Source organism: Panulirus ornatus, chromosome 11 (assembly GCF_036320965.1).
Source record: "Panulirus ornatus isolate Po-2019 chromosome 11, ASM3632096v1, whole genome shotgun sequence".
Lineage (NCBI taxonomy): Eukaryota > Metazoa > Arthropoda > Malacostraca > Decapoda > Palinuridae > Panulirus > Panulirus ornatus.
The window spans coordinates 6,461,554-6,478,444 of NC_092234.1; the positions used below are offsets into that span (position 1 = coordinate 6,461,554).

The window sequence follows — 16,891 nt, forward strand, 5'->3', positions numbered from 1 at the left end:
GGACAAAAGACTACAGAAGAAAAGTATGCTATTTATGTAAATATAATCAAATGCTTCCAAAACATACTTTAAAAGCTCTCATAATGAACTAGAAACACACCAGTCTCAGTGATCTATCAGTCACTACTATCAACACCCATGAAATAAGCTTTAAATAACTGCTTACCTCATGATTAGGTCATGGTTATTCTCCCAAAAAGATCTACAAAATAAGTATAAAAATGAAGTGCACTGTGTATGAAATAATTATCAGCTGTGCTTAGCATGTATAGGGGACAAAAGAAAAAACCTTCCAAAAGGAATGATTTCTTTTTCCCCATAACAATACGTGAACTGCTAAATTACTTGCCTAAGTGTCCACAAGACTGCACTGGACATAAACATACCTATAGGACCATTAAAACTATAAATAAGTAAATTAATAAAAAATAAAATAAGTAAATATGCATATGCAATCATGTATGCATGAAACATGGTGTTGTATGCCGTCCAGACAGGGTAAGTACAAGACAGTTGAGGAGCATGTGTTCAATGTTTTCAGCATGGAAGCTGCATCTCAGCTATGAATTCTCCTGTGAAATGTTAAACAAATGTTTACAATGTTGATGATGCCTAAAGAGAAGACATCCAGGTGAGCCTCTCGTCTGTCTGGAGAGTGCTCGTCAGTCTGGAGAATAAAGTTTCAGATGGGTGTGGCTCTGGTGAATGGAGTTCAAGACTGAGATGGGATGGTTGTTTATTATAGGTCTGAAAGAGTCATAGCTTGGGATAGGGCACATAACTCCCAGGTGCACTGAAGAGTGTGTGGAAGGAGAGGTAAGTGTCTGTCAGGCCAAGGGTAGGTATGATGTATGGATGGGAGGGCCTGAATGCAAAAGAATGGAAGTGAGAGGACATGCTAGAAATGAAATGCCTCAGGATTATATGTGCTGTGACAGCACAAGAAACATCAGAGTAAAAGAGAGGTGTGGTGGTACATGGAGGATGACAGAGAGCTGACCAGGGTGTGCTGAAATGGTTTGGAAAAATATAATACATGAGAAAAGAGAGATCGATTAGGAGGATATACTTATTAGAAGTGTGGAGAGTAAGAGGAAGGGGCAGACAAAAAAGTTGATGGAAAGAAGTGAAAGTGTCTTTGAACTATCAGTGCCACTGCATACAGAAAACTAGGAGGCATGCACTAATAGAATGAATTACAGTGTTGTGGTGTACAAGGGGAAAAGTGCTGTCATTGGTCTAAGCCAAGGCGTATCAAGTAGACTCAGGAAACCTCAGAACAGCCTGTGGGGCTTAACTGCAGATGGGAAGCTATAGAAGTTATAGTTTCAGTACATTATACATATATACAAAACAACTAAAGAGCAAATATAAGCAAGTAAGGCCACACTGTTCGTCTGTCCTTGAGGCTACCTTGCTGTCACAGGAACTGGTGGTAAGTATGAAAATGCATGTGATAAGAATAATCCATCAATTATCACAGAACAGTTCACCAAGCTGTGTCAGTTATATGACATACACCATCATATCATGTTAGCACTATCCCCTCAAACTGCTCAAGCGGGTAGACTGCTCTACAAAAAATAATGCATTCAAGAACAATCCAAACAAAATTAGCATGAAAAGGGAAATATAATGAAGCTAAGCAGTTACCATCTTATAAAAAGGCAGGAAACCAGACCCTGCTTCTGAACTTCCTTCCTCTGGTTTTTCCACTTCTTTCTGTTTTTAGTGCATGGTTTTGTTTCAACTCATTCTATCACAGTAGTCATTCTAATCAACACTGAGGTCCTTCAGGGGTCTGTTCTATCACCTACAAATTTTCTTCTGTCCACAAGTGATCTTTCTTCAACCTATTCACTCTTCTATCAATGATTCCACTCAAAATTCTTCAACTTCTTCACTCTTTATCATTGATTCCACTCAGAATTCTTCAACTAACTTTTCTTCCCCTCCAATATACACAAAATTACATGAAGGGAAACCCAAACTATTGCCAAAATATAGAATAGCCAGGACATCACATCTGATTACAGAATCTGAGAGAAATAAGTAAATGTAAGTCAGAACATATAAACAACAAACTCATATATGAAGGTCAGCATAGTTTTGCACCTAGTAAAAGCATACAAGAACAACTACTACCTAACAATAATGATGTACATAAAACTCCAAAAAGAAGGAAAGGTGGATACTTTCTATATTATGCAAAAGCTGTGACAAAGTAAATTACACAGTAATACAAAAGAAAGTAGCTACACAAAATATCAAAGGGAAAATATAAATATGGATCAAGAAACTTCTAACAGTAGTAAGTTCAAGATTGTTACAAACAGAAATATGTCTGGTGAAGAAGTGCTTTTGATTGTCCCACAAAGAATGGATTTAGCTTTGATACTCTTTGTATTCATGGTGTCTGACACAGGAGAATACAAAAGAGAGTAGTAGGGGTTGGGAGCTCTGCTGATGAGACAAAACTGAGTACAGCAGTAGAAAATAAGACAGACCATGAAAAAACTATACTATATACATATGACCAGAAGAGACTCCAACAGAATTTAACAATGAGAAATCAAAAGAGATAAATCAAGGAAAAATTAACAATATCTTAGAGTCTGCCTACAAAGCTTCAACAGGAAAAGAAATAGATTGTTATGTTCGTGGCAAAGATTTGGGATAATTGTAAATGAAAAACTTGAACTTAAGGAGCACACCCTTAAGATAATGCTCTCCATTAAGATTAATAAGTAGTATGACATTAATGATTTCTGAAACAGGAAAGAAAACTAAAGATGATAATGGTTAATGAATATATGAGATGATGAAAGTCTTGTGTAAGATGATAATTATGTAAGGCAGTTGAAGTGGATGGTATTACATTTGAATTTCTTAAGAAAGGAGGTGACTGTTGTTGATTGATTATTTGTGATTTTTAATGCAAGTATGGATTATAGTGAAGTACCTGAGGACTGAAAGAATACCTGTATAGTGGTACAGTATAAGGGCAAGGGTGACAAAAGTGAATGTTCAAATTACAGAGATATATGTTTGTTGTGTGTACCTGGTAAATTGCATGGGAGAGTGGTGACTTAGAGGGTGGATGCTTGCACAGAGCATCAGATTGGGGAGGATCAATGTGGCTTCAAAAGTGGTAAAGGATGTGTGTATCATAAGTCTGTTTTGAAGAATTTGTACAAGAAATATTTAAGAGAAACAGTGGGATTTGTAAATGACATTTCATGGATCTGGAGAAAGCATATGAGAGGGTTGACAGAGATACTCTGCAAAAGGTGTTATGCACATATGATGTTGGAGGAAAGCCATTAGAAGCAGTGAGGAATTTCTATCAAGAGAGTAAGGCATAAGTGTGAGAAGAAAGAGAGAATAGTGAGTGGTTCCAAGTGAAGTAGATTTGCAGCAGAAATGTTTGACGTCACCATGGCAGTTCAAACTTTTTCTGGATGGGGTGATGATGGAAATGAATGCTGGGGTTTTACGGAAAAGGGTAAGTCTGCAGTCTGTCAGGGATGGAGGTGCTAGGAAGTGAGTCAGTCACTGTTTGCTGATTACACAATGATGGTGCCAGATTCATGTTAGAAACTAGAGAAGTTAGTTTCTGAGTTTAGGAGAGTGTGTGAAAGGAGTAAAGGTCAATGAAAGTAAAGTATTAGGTTTAGCACTGAAAGAGACAGGTTAGTCAGAGTGTGAATGTGAATGGAGAAAACTCAGAAGTGAAGCATTCTACATATTTGGGAGTGGACATGACAGCCAATGGAACCATGGAAGTGAAGTGAACTATAGGATGGGTAAGTGGGCAAACGTCCTAGGAGCACTGAGCTATACATGGAAAGAGCGATCAGTACCTGGGTGGGTAAAGATGGGTATGTTTGAAGGCATGATAGTTTCAATGGTGCTGTATGGATGCAAGGTGAGAGCTCCAGATGTGAATGTATGGAGGAAGGTGAATGTGTTGGATATGAAATGTCTGAGAAGAATATGTGGGGTTAGAAGGGATGATTGCATAAGAAATGATAGGTTATGGGAGAGGAGTGGTAATAAGAAGAGTATAATTGAGAGAGCTGAAGAGGGTGCAATCAAATGTTTTCGACGTATGGGGAGAATGAATGAGGGGAGATTGACTAAGAAGATATATATGTCAGAAGTGGAGGGTACAGGAAAAACAAGGGTTTTGTGTGCATGGGGCTGAGTAAACTGGAGTGATATGGTATAGCAGGCACTAAGTTCTGTCCCTAGATTGAACCTGGGAAAATGAAACATTTCAGGAGAACCATGGAAAAGTCTGTGGGGCCTGGTTGTGGACAGGGGGCTGTGGTTTCAGTGCATTAAACATGACAGCTAGAGAGTGGATGTAAGCAAATGAAGCCAATTCTTTCCCTCTTCCTGACACTACATCATCAATGTGGAAAACAGCAAACAAGTGTGGAAAAAAGGATTAAAATTGAAAACTGCAGTATTGTATGGTCAAAAGTCATTCAAAGAGATATAAACATATCAGAGAATCCAAAAAACACTTTTCAAGTACATGTAGTGGACTTGAGTGTTTGAACAACAATGAAAAAGTGAAAGAGCATTAACTCTAGAAAGAAAGAAAGAGAAGTATATATACTAATATATGCCTAACAACATATAGAAGGTATGAAGAGTAACATCCTAACCCTAAAAGCATTCAGCAAGATGAAAAAAGATCCATCAAATCACAGGTAATTCCTAAAAATATCTTGAAAAGACGTGAAATGAAAATATATGAATCCCCAGTTAAGGAAGCTAGGATGTACATTTAATACAATGCCAAGAGAACCTAAAATATCTACATAAGGTGACTACAGAAACATTCAAAAGACTTGACTCATGAATGAAAACAATACTACATGAGCCTAAAACAAATAGTTATGCCAGCTGAGTAGCAGCCGAAAAAACAGCATATACTAATACAGATAAACAACCAAGTCAAACTAATGAGAACTGTTATCATCACTGACTGAAGCCCTAGATGCAGCTTCAGAAGTTCAGGCTAAAGCAATACCCACATCTGACAAAAAGTTGCATAAGCACCTTCTTTTGCTTAATGTGTTAAAAGCAGACTGTTTGTGCTTTCTGTCTGCTTAACTGGCATGGATTTTAAAAGAGAATAACAGGATACTGGTTTCTTAAGGTTACTGACACAGCCTGGGATCACTGTTACTTAAAGACTGATGGATTTTCTTTTCTTTTATCTTTCAGGTCCCCTACGTGTGTTCATGTCCAATGTGTCCTCTTGAACATGCAGTGACTAGCAACTGGGCAGCTTACATACTTCAAATGCATAAGTAAAGCATGTTAAGATAAATAAGGATCAGTTGCTGGTTTAGGGCTATTTCCAAGTTCTGTGGGTTACTGTTACATGATTGTAAGGATAAGGAATCAAGGATACAAGCTAGGGAAAGGAAAGATATGGGAGGTCATAAAACATTACTTATCTGTTGGGAGGTAATGTTGCATGGAACTCTTCCAAGCATAAATTTCCTGTGTGGGCATTTACCTTGGTACGATCAATTATGTGGAGGAAGTAGGACACGGGTTTTCCAGTCCAGGACACTGAGCCCTTAAGTGGGGACAATTCCGACACGTGCATGATGGTGCCAATATCTGTTTAATGGAAGGAAAAACTAAATTAGCATACAATAATACCAATATCAATCTATCTATTTAGCATACTAAACTCCATTTCCTTTTGATGGAATGCAACCAAAGTTCAGTGATTTTACTCTTCACTTAAAACTTATTACATAGTTTTGAGATGGGAGTCAGGAAAATTAGTGCAGCATCAATCACAATGGTGTGCACAGAGCTGGTCACTCAACCTATAAAAATGTGATACATATGAGAGCTTTCTCTTTTCATTCATATCTACAAAAAGTGACACGTCAAGAAAATATGTTACCTGAACAACTCCAACACTGTGATATAAAGGATAACAAGAGCAATGTATTGTATCATCAAGTAAGTACCATTCATGAAAAAATAACACTGATCAAGCATGACATACTACAATAAAGGTATTGTGATTTATTCTCAGCACTTTCGGCCAAAAAAGCAAATTCAATCCCACACTTGGAAAAGATATTGAGTGGCATTATCACCAGTATAGGTGAATGGAAATCCACTCAATTAAACAGAAAACTCGAAACAAGCAACGTCTTCTAATCTGGAAAAATCACAAGTTCATACAGTGAGAAATGAGACTTTCATAATTCTCAGATTTACTGCTTTATAATCTTAAACTGCCAAATCTTCCTATACACAACACACTACACAGCCATTCTGCAACTTTAAAGTTTGCAAGAGTAAATATATGAACCTCTAAAGAAGGGACTACTGACACTATTCTAAAGCTTCATGACAGAAAGTCACCTGATCTGAGGATTTCTTTTTATAGATTATTTCTAAATAAGTGTCTCCTCTTTACAATGTTAATGACCTAATACTCTATGTGCCCCTTGTCCCAGCTTACTGATGAGGTTACATTCCTGGAAACCTGTTAATGAGTAACCTATAATTATACTTGCAACTGTTATCCCATCCTAGTCGAGTGTTACCCTGCACTGGTTGAGTGTTACCACGTCCTGGTCGAGTGTTACCATCCTGGTCAAGTGTTACCTCACCCTGCTTGAATGTTACCTCATCCTGGTCAAGTGTTACCTCGCCCTGCATAAATCTTACCCTGTCCTGGTCAATTGCTACCCCTGTCCTGTTCAAAGTGTTACCCGCCCTGTTTGAGTGTTACCTCAATATTTCCAGTACTATACCAAAGTCAAGTAGGTAGCGCGTCCCAGGCTTTCCATCTACCCGCTGAAGCACGACCCTTGGCCTCGAAGCTTAAGAGTCAGGTCAAAGGCCAGGTTTTCATTACACAAAACATACATGAAACAGCTTAAGACCTATATACAACTCTCTCATCACTTATTCCACATGATGTTCAAAACTTTCTTCCATATCAGACACATATGCCAGGTCAAACCAATTCAGCCATATTAGAGCAATGCATATACTTTGTCATATAGTAAAGAATTAGCAAAATACTGGTACTTATTGACACAAGATTCACTGTTGAGGATTCTCTTCAATATTCTGTTCCCTACTCACAAACCAATAATCACTGACACATCTATAAAAATAATGGGAAAATGTGTGAAAGAGAAAGAACAACTATTGAATGCAAGAATGCCAGTGAGCCAGGAGAAACTAGTGCCTGTTGCAAAACATCTAATCTAAAAATTGATATACAATATAATGAGTTATATCTTTTTACATTCTTTTAAACAAAATTCTCTTCAGTGGGTCAAACAGCTATCATGAGCTAGAATGATAACAAGCCTGGGGATGAAAGCACCCATGAAAATATGTTTAACTTATACTGTGCTTGATAAATAATACAGCAAATTGCATATTTAACATAGTAAGTCGATTCTTATTTGCTGATAACATGGCTCTTTGGCAAACTTAATGGAGAAACTGTATAAGCTGGTGTGTGAGTTTGATAGTGTAAAAAAATAAAAGGAAGCTAAGAACTATTGTAAATAAAAGTAATGTGATAGGATTTGGCAAGAGAGCAAGGCAGGTTAGTTTAGGTTTGAGCTTAAATCTTAATGGGGAGAAGTTGGAGGATGTAGAGTGTTTTAAGTGCCTGGGAATGGACATGAGAACAGATGGGACTTAGGAGATGAAGTGAACCATAAGGTGGGTGAAGGAACAAACATTTCAGATGAACTGAAGAGTGTGTAGAAGGAAAGGTCATTGTCTGTGAGGGCAAAGATGAGTATGTTTGATTTTATGGTTGCCTCACCAGTATAGCAAGGATACAAATCTTGGGCTGAAATCTAAGCGATTCTGCTTGAGAATACGGAAGTCCTATCTCTCTATCTATTTCCCTGATGTCCGTTCCTACTGAAATTCCTCAAAATTTCTGGCTATTTAATCAAATTCTATTACTATTAGCAGCAACTATCTTGGATGGTTGTCAGTCACCCGACAGTCCTATCTCTATCTATTTCTCTGATGCCTGTTTCAACTGAAACTCCCAAGTAGTTCTGGCTATTTAATAAAATTTTATTTCTGTTAACAGCAACTATCTTGGATGGGTGTCAGTCACTTGACACACTTGTGAAGACTGTTTTCAGTAACAGCAGACATCCTGGATGGTGGCTGGGGTCATTAGACTCAATACTGAAAAGGGACTATTCAAGGACTAATCCTGATGAGTGTGTTTCAAACTGACTCAGTGGTTTCAGAGACTCTTAGGTGAACTTTTTACTAAACATGCTTTCATTAAAAATTACAGCAAAATTTGGCAAAACTACAAATCTACCAGGAAAACCTATATGTTAAATAATTCATAATCATTTAGCTTCAACTGAAATCTGAGCCAATTCTGCCTTGATGTGAAGTTACAGATATTTGATCAAATTTCTGTTACTTACTATCTTGAATGGCTGTCAGGGTCACTAGACACTATTCTGAAATGGGATCACCTAAAGACTATTACAGCCAAGTTTAGTTCAAAATGGCCAAGTAGCTTATGTGGAATGTTAACAGATGGATTACTTCTAGTAAAAACAGCTAATTTTAGTAACAACACCTATCTTGCGTGGTGGTTGAGATCATGGAACATAATTTTGAAAAGGGACTAACTAAAAAACCTGGTTCAGCAGACTTAAAGAAAGTGACCAAATGTGAAAAATTAACATAAAGACAATGGATGACAGAGAGACAAAGACAAACAATGACAGACAATGATGATGGAAGCCAAATGATGGCAAAAGCTTGGCCTTTGCCCAGGTGAGCTAAAATACAGGGTTCAGACTGAAACAGTCTGAGGTAACAAAAGATGAGAGTGATTTTGAAATTTCAAACTTAAGAGTAAATCCTTTCTGAACTCTAAAATATGGTTGGTGCGATGCTACAAGGCTGGTAAGAGGTAAGAACCTGACCCTAAATATGTGATCATGATGAGAGAAAGAAGTAAGACTGCTGGTGTACGAAATTTGTCAATAGGTACAGGTCAGCTACCTTTCATATATGGAAGTAAAATAGTTCATTGAAAAACTATAAAAATATATAGATAAATATATATAGATATTTATTTATTTATTTTGCTTTGTCGCTGTCTCCCACATTTGCGAGGTAGAGCAAGGAAACAGACAAAAGAAATGGCCCAACCCACCCCCATACACAATGTATACACACACACGTCCACACACGCAAATATACATACCTATACATCTCAATGTACACATATATATACATACAGACACATACATATATACCCATGCACACAATTCACACTGTCTGCCCCCATTCACTCCCATCTCCACGTCGCCACACTTGGAATACCTTCCCCCTCCCCCCTCATGTGTGCGAGGTAGCACTAGGAAAAGACAACAAAGCAGTGTGGATTCAGAAGTGGTAGAAGATGTGTGGATCAGGTGTTTGCTTTGAAGAATGTATGTGAGAAATACTTAGAAAAGTAAATGGATTTGTATGTAGCATTTATGGATCTGGAGAAGGCATATGATAGAGTTGATAGAGATGCTCTGTGGAAGGTATTAAGAATATATGGTGTGGGAGGCAAGTTGTCAGAAGCAGTGAAAAGTTTTTATCGAGGATTTAAGGCATGTGTACATGTAGGAAGAGAGGAAAGTGATTGGTTCTCAGTGAATGTAGGTTTGCAGCAGGGGTGTGTGATGTCTCCATGGCTGCTTAATTTGTTTATGGATGGGGTTGTTAGGGAGGTGAATGCAAGAGTTTTGGAAAGAGGGGCAAGTATGAAGTCTGTTGGGGATGAGAGAGCTTGGGAAGTGAGTCAGTTGTTGTTCGCTGATGATACAGCGCTGGTGGCTGATTCATGCGAGAAACTGCAGAAGCTGGTGACTGAGTTTGGTAAAGTGTGTGAAAGAAGAAAGTTAAGAGTAAATGTGAATAAGATCAAGGTTATTAGGTACAGTAGGGTTGAGGGTCAAGTCAATTGGGAGGTAAGTTTGAATGGAGAAAAACTGGAGGAAGTAAAGTGTTTTAGATATCTGGGAGTGGATCTGGCAGCGGATGGAACCATGGAAGCGGAAGTGAATCATAGGGTGGGGGAGGGGGCGAAAATCCTGGGAGCGTTGAAGAATGTGTGGAAGTCGAGAACATTATCTCTGAAAGCAAAAATGGGTATGTTTGAAGGAATAGTGGTTCCAACAATGTTGTATGGTTGCGAGGCGTGGGCTATGGATAGAGTTGTGCGCAGGAGGGTGGATGTGCTGGAAATGAGATGTTTGAGGACAATGTGTGGTGTGAGGTGGTTTGATCGAGTAAGTAATGTAAGGGTAAGAGAGATGTGTGGAAATAAAAAGAGTGTGGTTGAGAGAGCAGAAAAGGGTGTTTTGAAATGGTTTGGGCACATGGAGAGAATGAGTGAGGAAAGATTGACCAAGAGGATATATGTGTCGGAGGTGGAGGGAACGAGGAGAAGTGGAAGACCAAATTGGAGGTGGAAAGATGGAGTGAAAAAGATTTTGTGTGATCGGGGCTTGAACATGCAGGAGGGTGAAAGGAGGGCAAGGAATAGAGTGAATTGGATTGGTGTGGTATACCGGGGTTGATGTATTGTCAATGGATTGAATCAGGGCATGTGAAGCGTCTGGGGTAAACCATGGAAAGTTGTGTGGGGCCTGGATGTGGAAAGGGAGCTGTGGTTTCGGGCATTATTGCTTGGCAGCTGGAGAATGAGTGTGAACGAATATATAGATACAGATATAGATATAAATAGATATAAATAGATATAGGGTGTTTTGGTCGAGGTGGTGTGCAAAGTGAGAGGGTTAGGGAAAATGATTTGGTAAACAGAGAAGAGGTAGTAAAAGCTTTGTGGAAGATGAAAGCCGGCAAGGCAGCAGGTTTGGATGGAATTGCAGTGGAATCTATTAATAAAAGGGGGTGGCTGTATTGTTGACTGGTTGGTAAGGTTATCTAACGTATGTATGACTCATGGTGAGGTGCCTGAGGATTGGCGGAATGTGTGCATAGTGCCATTGTACAAAGGCAAAGGGGATAAGAGTGAGTGCTAGAGATTGAGTGTGAACGAATGGGGCCTTTGTTGTCTTTTCCTAGCGCTACCTCACACACGAGGGGGGAGGGGGATGGTATTCCATGTGTGGCGAGGTGGCGATGGGAATGAATAAAGGCAGACAGTGTGAATTGTGTGCATGGGTATATATGTATGCGTCTGTGTGTGTATATATATGTGTACATTGAGATGTATAGGTATGTATATTTGCATGTGTGGATGTGTATGTATATACATGTGTATGGGGGTGGGTTGGGCCATTTCTTTCGTCTGTTTCCTTGCGCTACCTTGCAAACGCGGGAGACAGCGACAAAGCAAAATAATATAATAAATAATAAATAAAAGAATGTACCATGAGCACCTTTGAAAAAATAAAAAGAGACATTCACTCAGATCACCGACTAAGAATGGAATGGAAGAGAGAAAAGAGTGAGAACAATCTATGGACTGTAAAATGAGTCTGGGCATGTGAAAAGGATAGGGAAAGAATAATTAAGAGAGAACATGAAAAAGATAATTAGCAAAGAAGGAAGGGATGGCTAGGCATGAAATCTAAGGTTAAGATGGCTGTAAACATAAGGGAATATATAGAGTGGTGCACAGACAGGGTTGTGGGGCAAATATTATGAATAAACCAGGTACTTGGTAAGTATAGATATGAATAAACAGAATTTGGTGCAAAGGAAGTGGAGAGATTGAGAATTTATCATAAATGAGGGAATGAAGGACTGTTTGAATAAAGGAATGAAAGATAGGAGACAATTCCAGCACGAAGGCAAAATGGAAACAATGAGTAGAATAAAACCTGCAAATGTAATACCTGAAGAAAAGAGTGACAGCAGAAGATATGAAAGAAAAAATACTGTATACTGGAACAAGAAGCAGGTACAGGTGAGGAACAAAGATGCAATGAAAAAGAGAGCAGGTGTAAGGGATAATAGCAATAATGTAAAAGGTCCAAAAGGAAGAATATGCTAACATTAAGAAAGCTACTTTCGGATGAAAGTTAACAGATTTGCTTTGGGGTTCATGGGGGTCTCTACATAGGTTACTATGCTGCAAATGAGAAAAGCTGAATATGATATTCAAATACAGGTGGACAAAAAAAATTTCATTAACAAATATAGAAATTAAGAATTACCTCAGGATGTTATCAAGATGGCTGAACACATACTTACCGCTTAAATTTCTATCAGTTATTCTGAAGTTAAGAGGACAAAATGATTTAGATGAAACAATGCGAGCCCCATCCTTAAGGTCAGCGAACACCTCCTTTAGCATATGGTCTACATGTGGTCCAAAGGCAAAATTGTTGACGAAAACAATGGAAGATCCAGTGATTCCCTCCCGGTGCTCTTTCTTCAAAAAGTCTCCTTTCATCAATTTATATTCACCATGCTTTTTGCCATACCATCTCATCCATTTGGTATATAAACGATCCATTTCTGCAGCATATCTGAAAAGGTAGTAATATCAATGAAATTTTTTCATATATCAAGCCATTCTATCTATTTACTTCTGAACTGCTTAAAAAAAGTGAGGAATGCTAGACATAATCCAGCTATCTGTACCTAAAAAAATCTGCCAATAAGTTTATCTTATATATTCATCTAAATCATGTCAATTATTCTCAAACTAAAATCAAGATGATATAATCAGGATCCTCTCCAAGCATTTTACGAAACCTTCTCTAAACTAGTTTATGCTACAGAAACACCAAACACTCAAAATTATTCTCCTCAAAATATATCAATTAAAGTAAGCTCATAAATCAAGTTATGAAGGCTTTTAGTAAGAATGCATTTGTGGGCACCCTTCACACCTCATTCACACTTATCTTTTCAAATTTAGTTCTCTAGTCAAATCTTCACCATTTTTGAATTCACAAACATTCTGTTTATGAATCTATTCAACTGCAAGGTAATATATTTGCAGATCCAGTAACTACCATTCTCAGCTTACATGGATGAAATTGGGGATACTAGAACAACAAATATCTGTTCCCAGTAAAGGTGCATATGGGCTCCATTGTAGGCAGCATACTTGCAAATTCCTGCAATGTTTTTAGATTTGTATAACTATAAGATAAAAAAGGAAGGATATACGAGGAAGTAGAAAACCTTCAAAACAATAATTCAGATATCATGGGTGTATGCAAAACTGTAATATGTAAACTAGCTCTTCATTCTAGAAGGTCTATGTATAGGAATGTGAATGAAAAAGCAAAGTTCTAACATGAAAGTTGAGAGAAAATATAAATTGGCAAATGATGTTAAATCAGAGCTGAAGGCGTACTGAGAACTTCAGTGAAAGGAAAAAAGTTAATTGTATAGAGTGCATGCAGCTTGTTGTGGTTGGATAAAATGCCCTACTCTGTTGGCCTGATATGAGATTTCAGTTCCTTTACCATTTTGTTGACATACGACACAGTCATCTCTTCCTCTGGAAGTTCTCCTCAGACTCTGTTGACCTTATGATGGAGCCTAAAATATTTGTTTGACTTTTTTCTTACTGCATGGCATACATGGCATGTACTGGGATCATCTCAAAGTATACAGATGCTCTGACTACAATATATATTCCTTATCATTTGCATCTGTTCATATTCATTCACAATACCTTAATAACTCCATACATTTCAAAACCACAATATTAGGGAAAATATCCCTTTTTTTTTCATACATATTCACCATTTCCCAAATCAGCGAGGTAGCGTTAAGTACAGAGGACTGAGCCTTAAGAGGGAATATCCTCACTTGGCCCCTTCTCTGTTCCTTCTTTCAGAAAGTTAAAAAATGAGAGGGAAGGACATCCAGCCCCCACTCCCTCCCTTTTTAGTCACCTTCTACAACAAGCAGGGAATACTTGGGAAGTATTCTTTCTCCCCTATCCCCATGGATAATCCCTTAATCTTTTTTTTTTTTTGTGTATATATATATATACACACGGGAGACAGCGACAGAGTATAATAAAAAAAAAATATATATATATATATATATATATATATATATATATATATATATATATATATATATATATATATATATATATATGTCTGTGTGTGTATATATATGTGTACATTGAGATGTATAGGTATGTATATTTGCGTGTGTGGACGTGTATGTATATACATGTGTATGTGGGCGGGTTGGGCCATTCTTTCGTCTGTTTCCTTGCACTACCTCGCTAACGTGGGAGACCGACAAAGCAAAATAAATAAAATGAATAAATATATATATATATATATATATATATATATATATATATATATATATATATATATATTTTTTTTTTTTTTTTTTTTTTATACTTTGTCGCTGTCTCCCGCGTTTGCGAGGTAGCGCAAGGAAACAGACGAAAGAAATGGCCCAACCCCCCCCCCATACACATGTACATACACACGTCCACACACGCAAATATACATACCTACACAGCTTTCCATGGTTTACCCCAGACGCTTCACATGCCTTGCTTCAATCCACTGACAGCACGTCAACCCCTGTATACCACATGACTCCAATTCACTCTATTTCTTGCCCTCCTTTCACCCTCCTGCATGTTCAGGCCCCGATCACACAAAATCTTTTTCACTCCATCTTTCCACCTCCAATTTGGTCTCCCTCTTCTCCTCGTTCCCTCCACCTCCGACACATATATCCTCTTGGTCAATCTCTCCTCACTCATTCTCTCCATGTGCCCAAACCATTTCAAAACACCCTCTTCTGCTCTCTCAACCACGCTCTTTTTATTTCCACACATCTCTCTTACCCTTACGTTACTTACTCGATCAAACCACCTCACACCACACATTGTCCTCAAACATCTCATTTCCAGCACATCCATCCTCCTGCGCACATCTCTATCCATAGCCCACGCCTCGCAACCATACAACATTGTTGGAACCACTATTCCCTCAAACATACCCATTTTTGCTTTCCGAGATAATGTTCTCGACTTCCACACATTTTTCAAGGCTCCCAAAATTTTCGCCCCCTCCCCCACCCTATGATCCACTTCCGCTTCCATGGTTCCATCCGCTGACAGATATATATATATATATATATTATTTTTTTTTTTTTTTTTTTTTTTTCCCCCCCAAAAGAAGGAACAGAGAATTGGGCCAGGTGAGGGTATTCCCTCAAAGGCCCAGTCCTCTGTTCTTAACGCTACCTCGCTAATGCGGGAAATGGCGAATAGTTTGAATGAAAGAAAAGAATATATATATATATATATATATATATATATATATATATATATATATATATATATATATATACCTCGCAAACGCGGGAGACAGCGACAAAGTATAAAAAAAAAAAAAAATATATATATATATTTATTTATTCATTTTATTTATTTTGCTTTGTCGCTGTCTCCCACGTTAGCGAGGTAGCACAAGGAAACAGACGAAAGAATGGCCCAACCCGCCCACATACACATGTATATACATACACGTCCACACACGCAAATATACATACCTATACATCTCAATGTACACATATATATACACACACAGACATATACATATATACACATGTACATAATTCATATTGTCTACCCTTATTTGTTCCCATCGCCACCTCGCCACACATGGAATACCAACCCCCTCCCCCCTTATGTGTGCGAGGTAGCGCTAGGAAAAGACAACAAAGGCCCCATTCGTTCACACTCAGTCTCTAGCTGTCATGTAATAATGCACCGAAACCACAGCTCCCTTTCCACATCCAGGCCCCACACACTTTCCATGGTTTACCCCAGACGCTTCACATGCCCTGGTTCAATCCATTGACAGCACGTCGACCCCGGTATACCACATCGTTCCAATTCACTCTATTCCTTGCCCTCCTTTCACCCTCCTGCATGTTCAGGCCCCGATCACTCAAAATCTTTTTCACTCCATCTTTCCACCTCCAATTTGGTCTCCCACTTCTCCTCGTTCCCTCCACCTCAGACACATACATCCTCTTGGTCAATCTTTCCCCACTCATTCTCTCCATGTGACCAAACCATTTCAAAACACCCTCTTCTGCTCTCTCAACCACACAGGGAATACGTGGGAAGTATTCTTTCTTCCCTATCCCCAGGGATAATAAGACAAAGGTGATAGAGATGCTCTGTGCAAGGTATTAAGAATATATGGTGTGGGAGGCAAGTTGTTAGAAGCAGTGAAAAGTTTTTATCAAGGATGTAAGGCATGTGTACGTGTAGGAAGAGAGGAAAGTGATTAGTTCTCAGTGAATGTTGGTTTGTGGCAGGGGTGTGTGATGTCTCCATCGTTGTTTAATTTGTTTATGGATGGAGTTGTTAGGGAGGTGAATGCAAGAGTTTTGGAAAGAGGGGCAAGTATGCAGTCTGTTGTGGATGAGAGAGCTTGGGAAGTGAGTCAGTTGTTGTTCGCTGATGATACAGCGCTGGTGGCTGATTCATGTGAGAAACTGCAGAAGCTGGTGACTGAGTTTGGTAAAGTGTGTGAAAGAAGAAAGTTAAGAGTAAATGTGAATAAGAGCAAGGTTATTAGGTACAGTAGGGTTGAGAGTCAAGTCAATTGGGAGGTAAGTTTGAATGGAGAAAAACTGGAGGAAGTAAAGTGTTTTCGATATCTGGCAGTGGATCTGGCAGCGGATGGAACCATGGAAGCGGAAGTGAATCATAGGGTTGGGGAGGGGGCGAAAATTCTGGGAGCCTTGAAGAATGTTTGGAAGTCGAGAACATTATCTCGGAAAGCAAAAATGGGTATGTTTGAAGGAATAGTGGTTCCAACAATGTTGTATGGCTGCGAGGCGTGGG

The 16,891-nt window shown here is 38.6% G+C and overlaps 1 protein-coding gene across 5 annotated transcripts in view; it reads right to left on the reverse strand.

The window, feature by feature from the left end:
- gpp (DOT1 like histone lysine methyltransferase grappa) overlaps window positions 1-16,891 on the reverse strand; it is a 277,074-nt gene that overhangs the window by 125,412 nt on the left and 134,771 nt on the right. For all 5 annotated transcript variants that reach the window (XM_071666497.1, XM_071666499.1, XM_071666495.1 and 2 more), the window contains 2 exons: window positions 12,283-12,560; window positions 5,540-5,646 (listed from right to left, as the gene is read on the reverse strand). In XM_071666497.1, coding sequence (XP_071522598.1) covers window positions 5,540-5,646; window positions 12,283-12,560 — 385 coding nt within the window. The remainder of the gene's footprint in view (window positions 1-5,539; window positions 5,647-12,282; window positions 12,561-16,891) is intronic.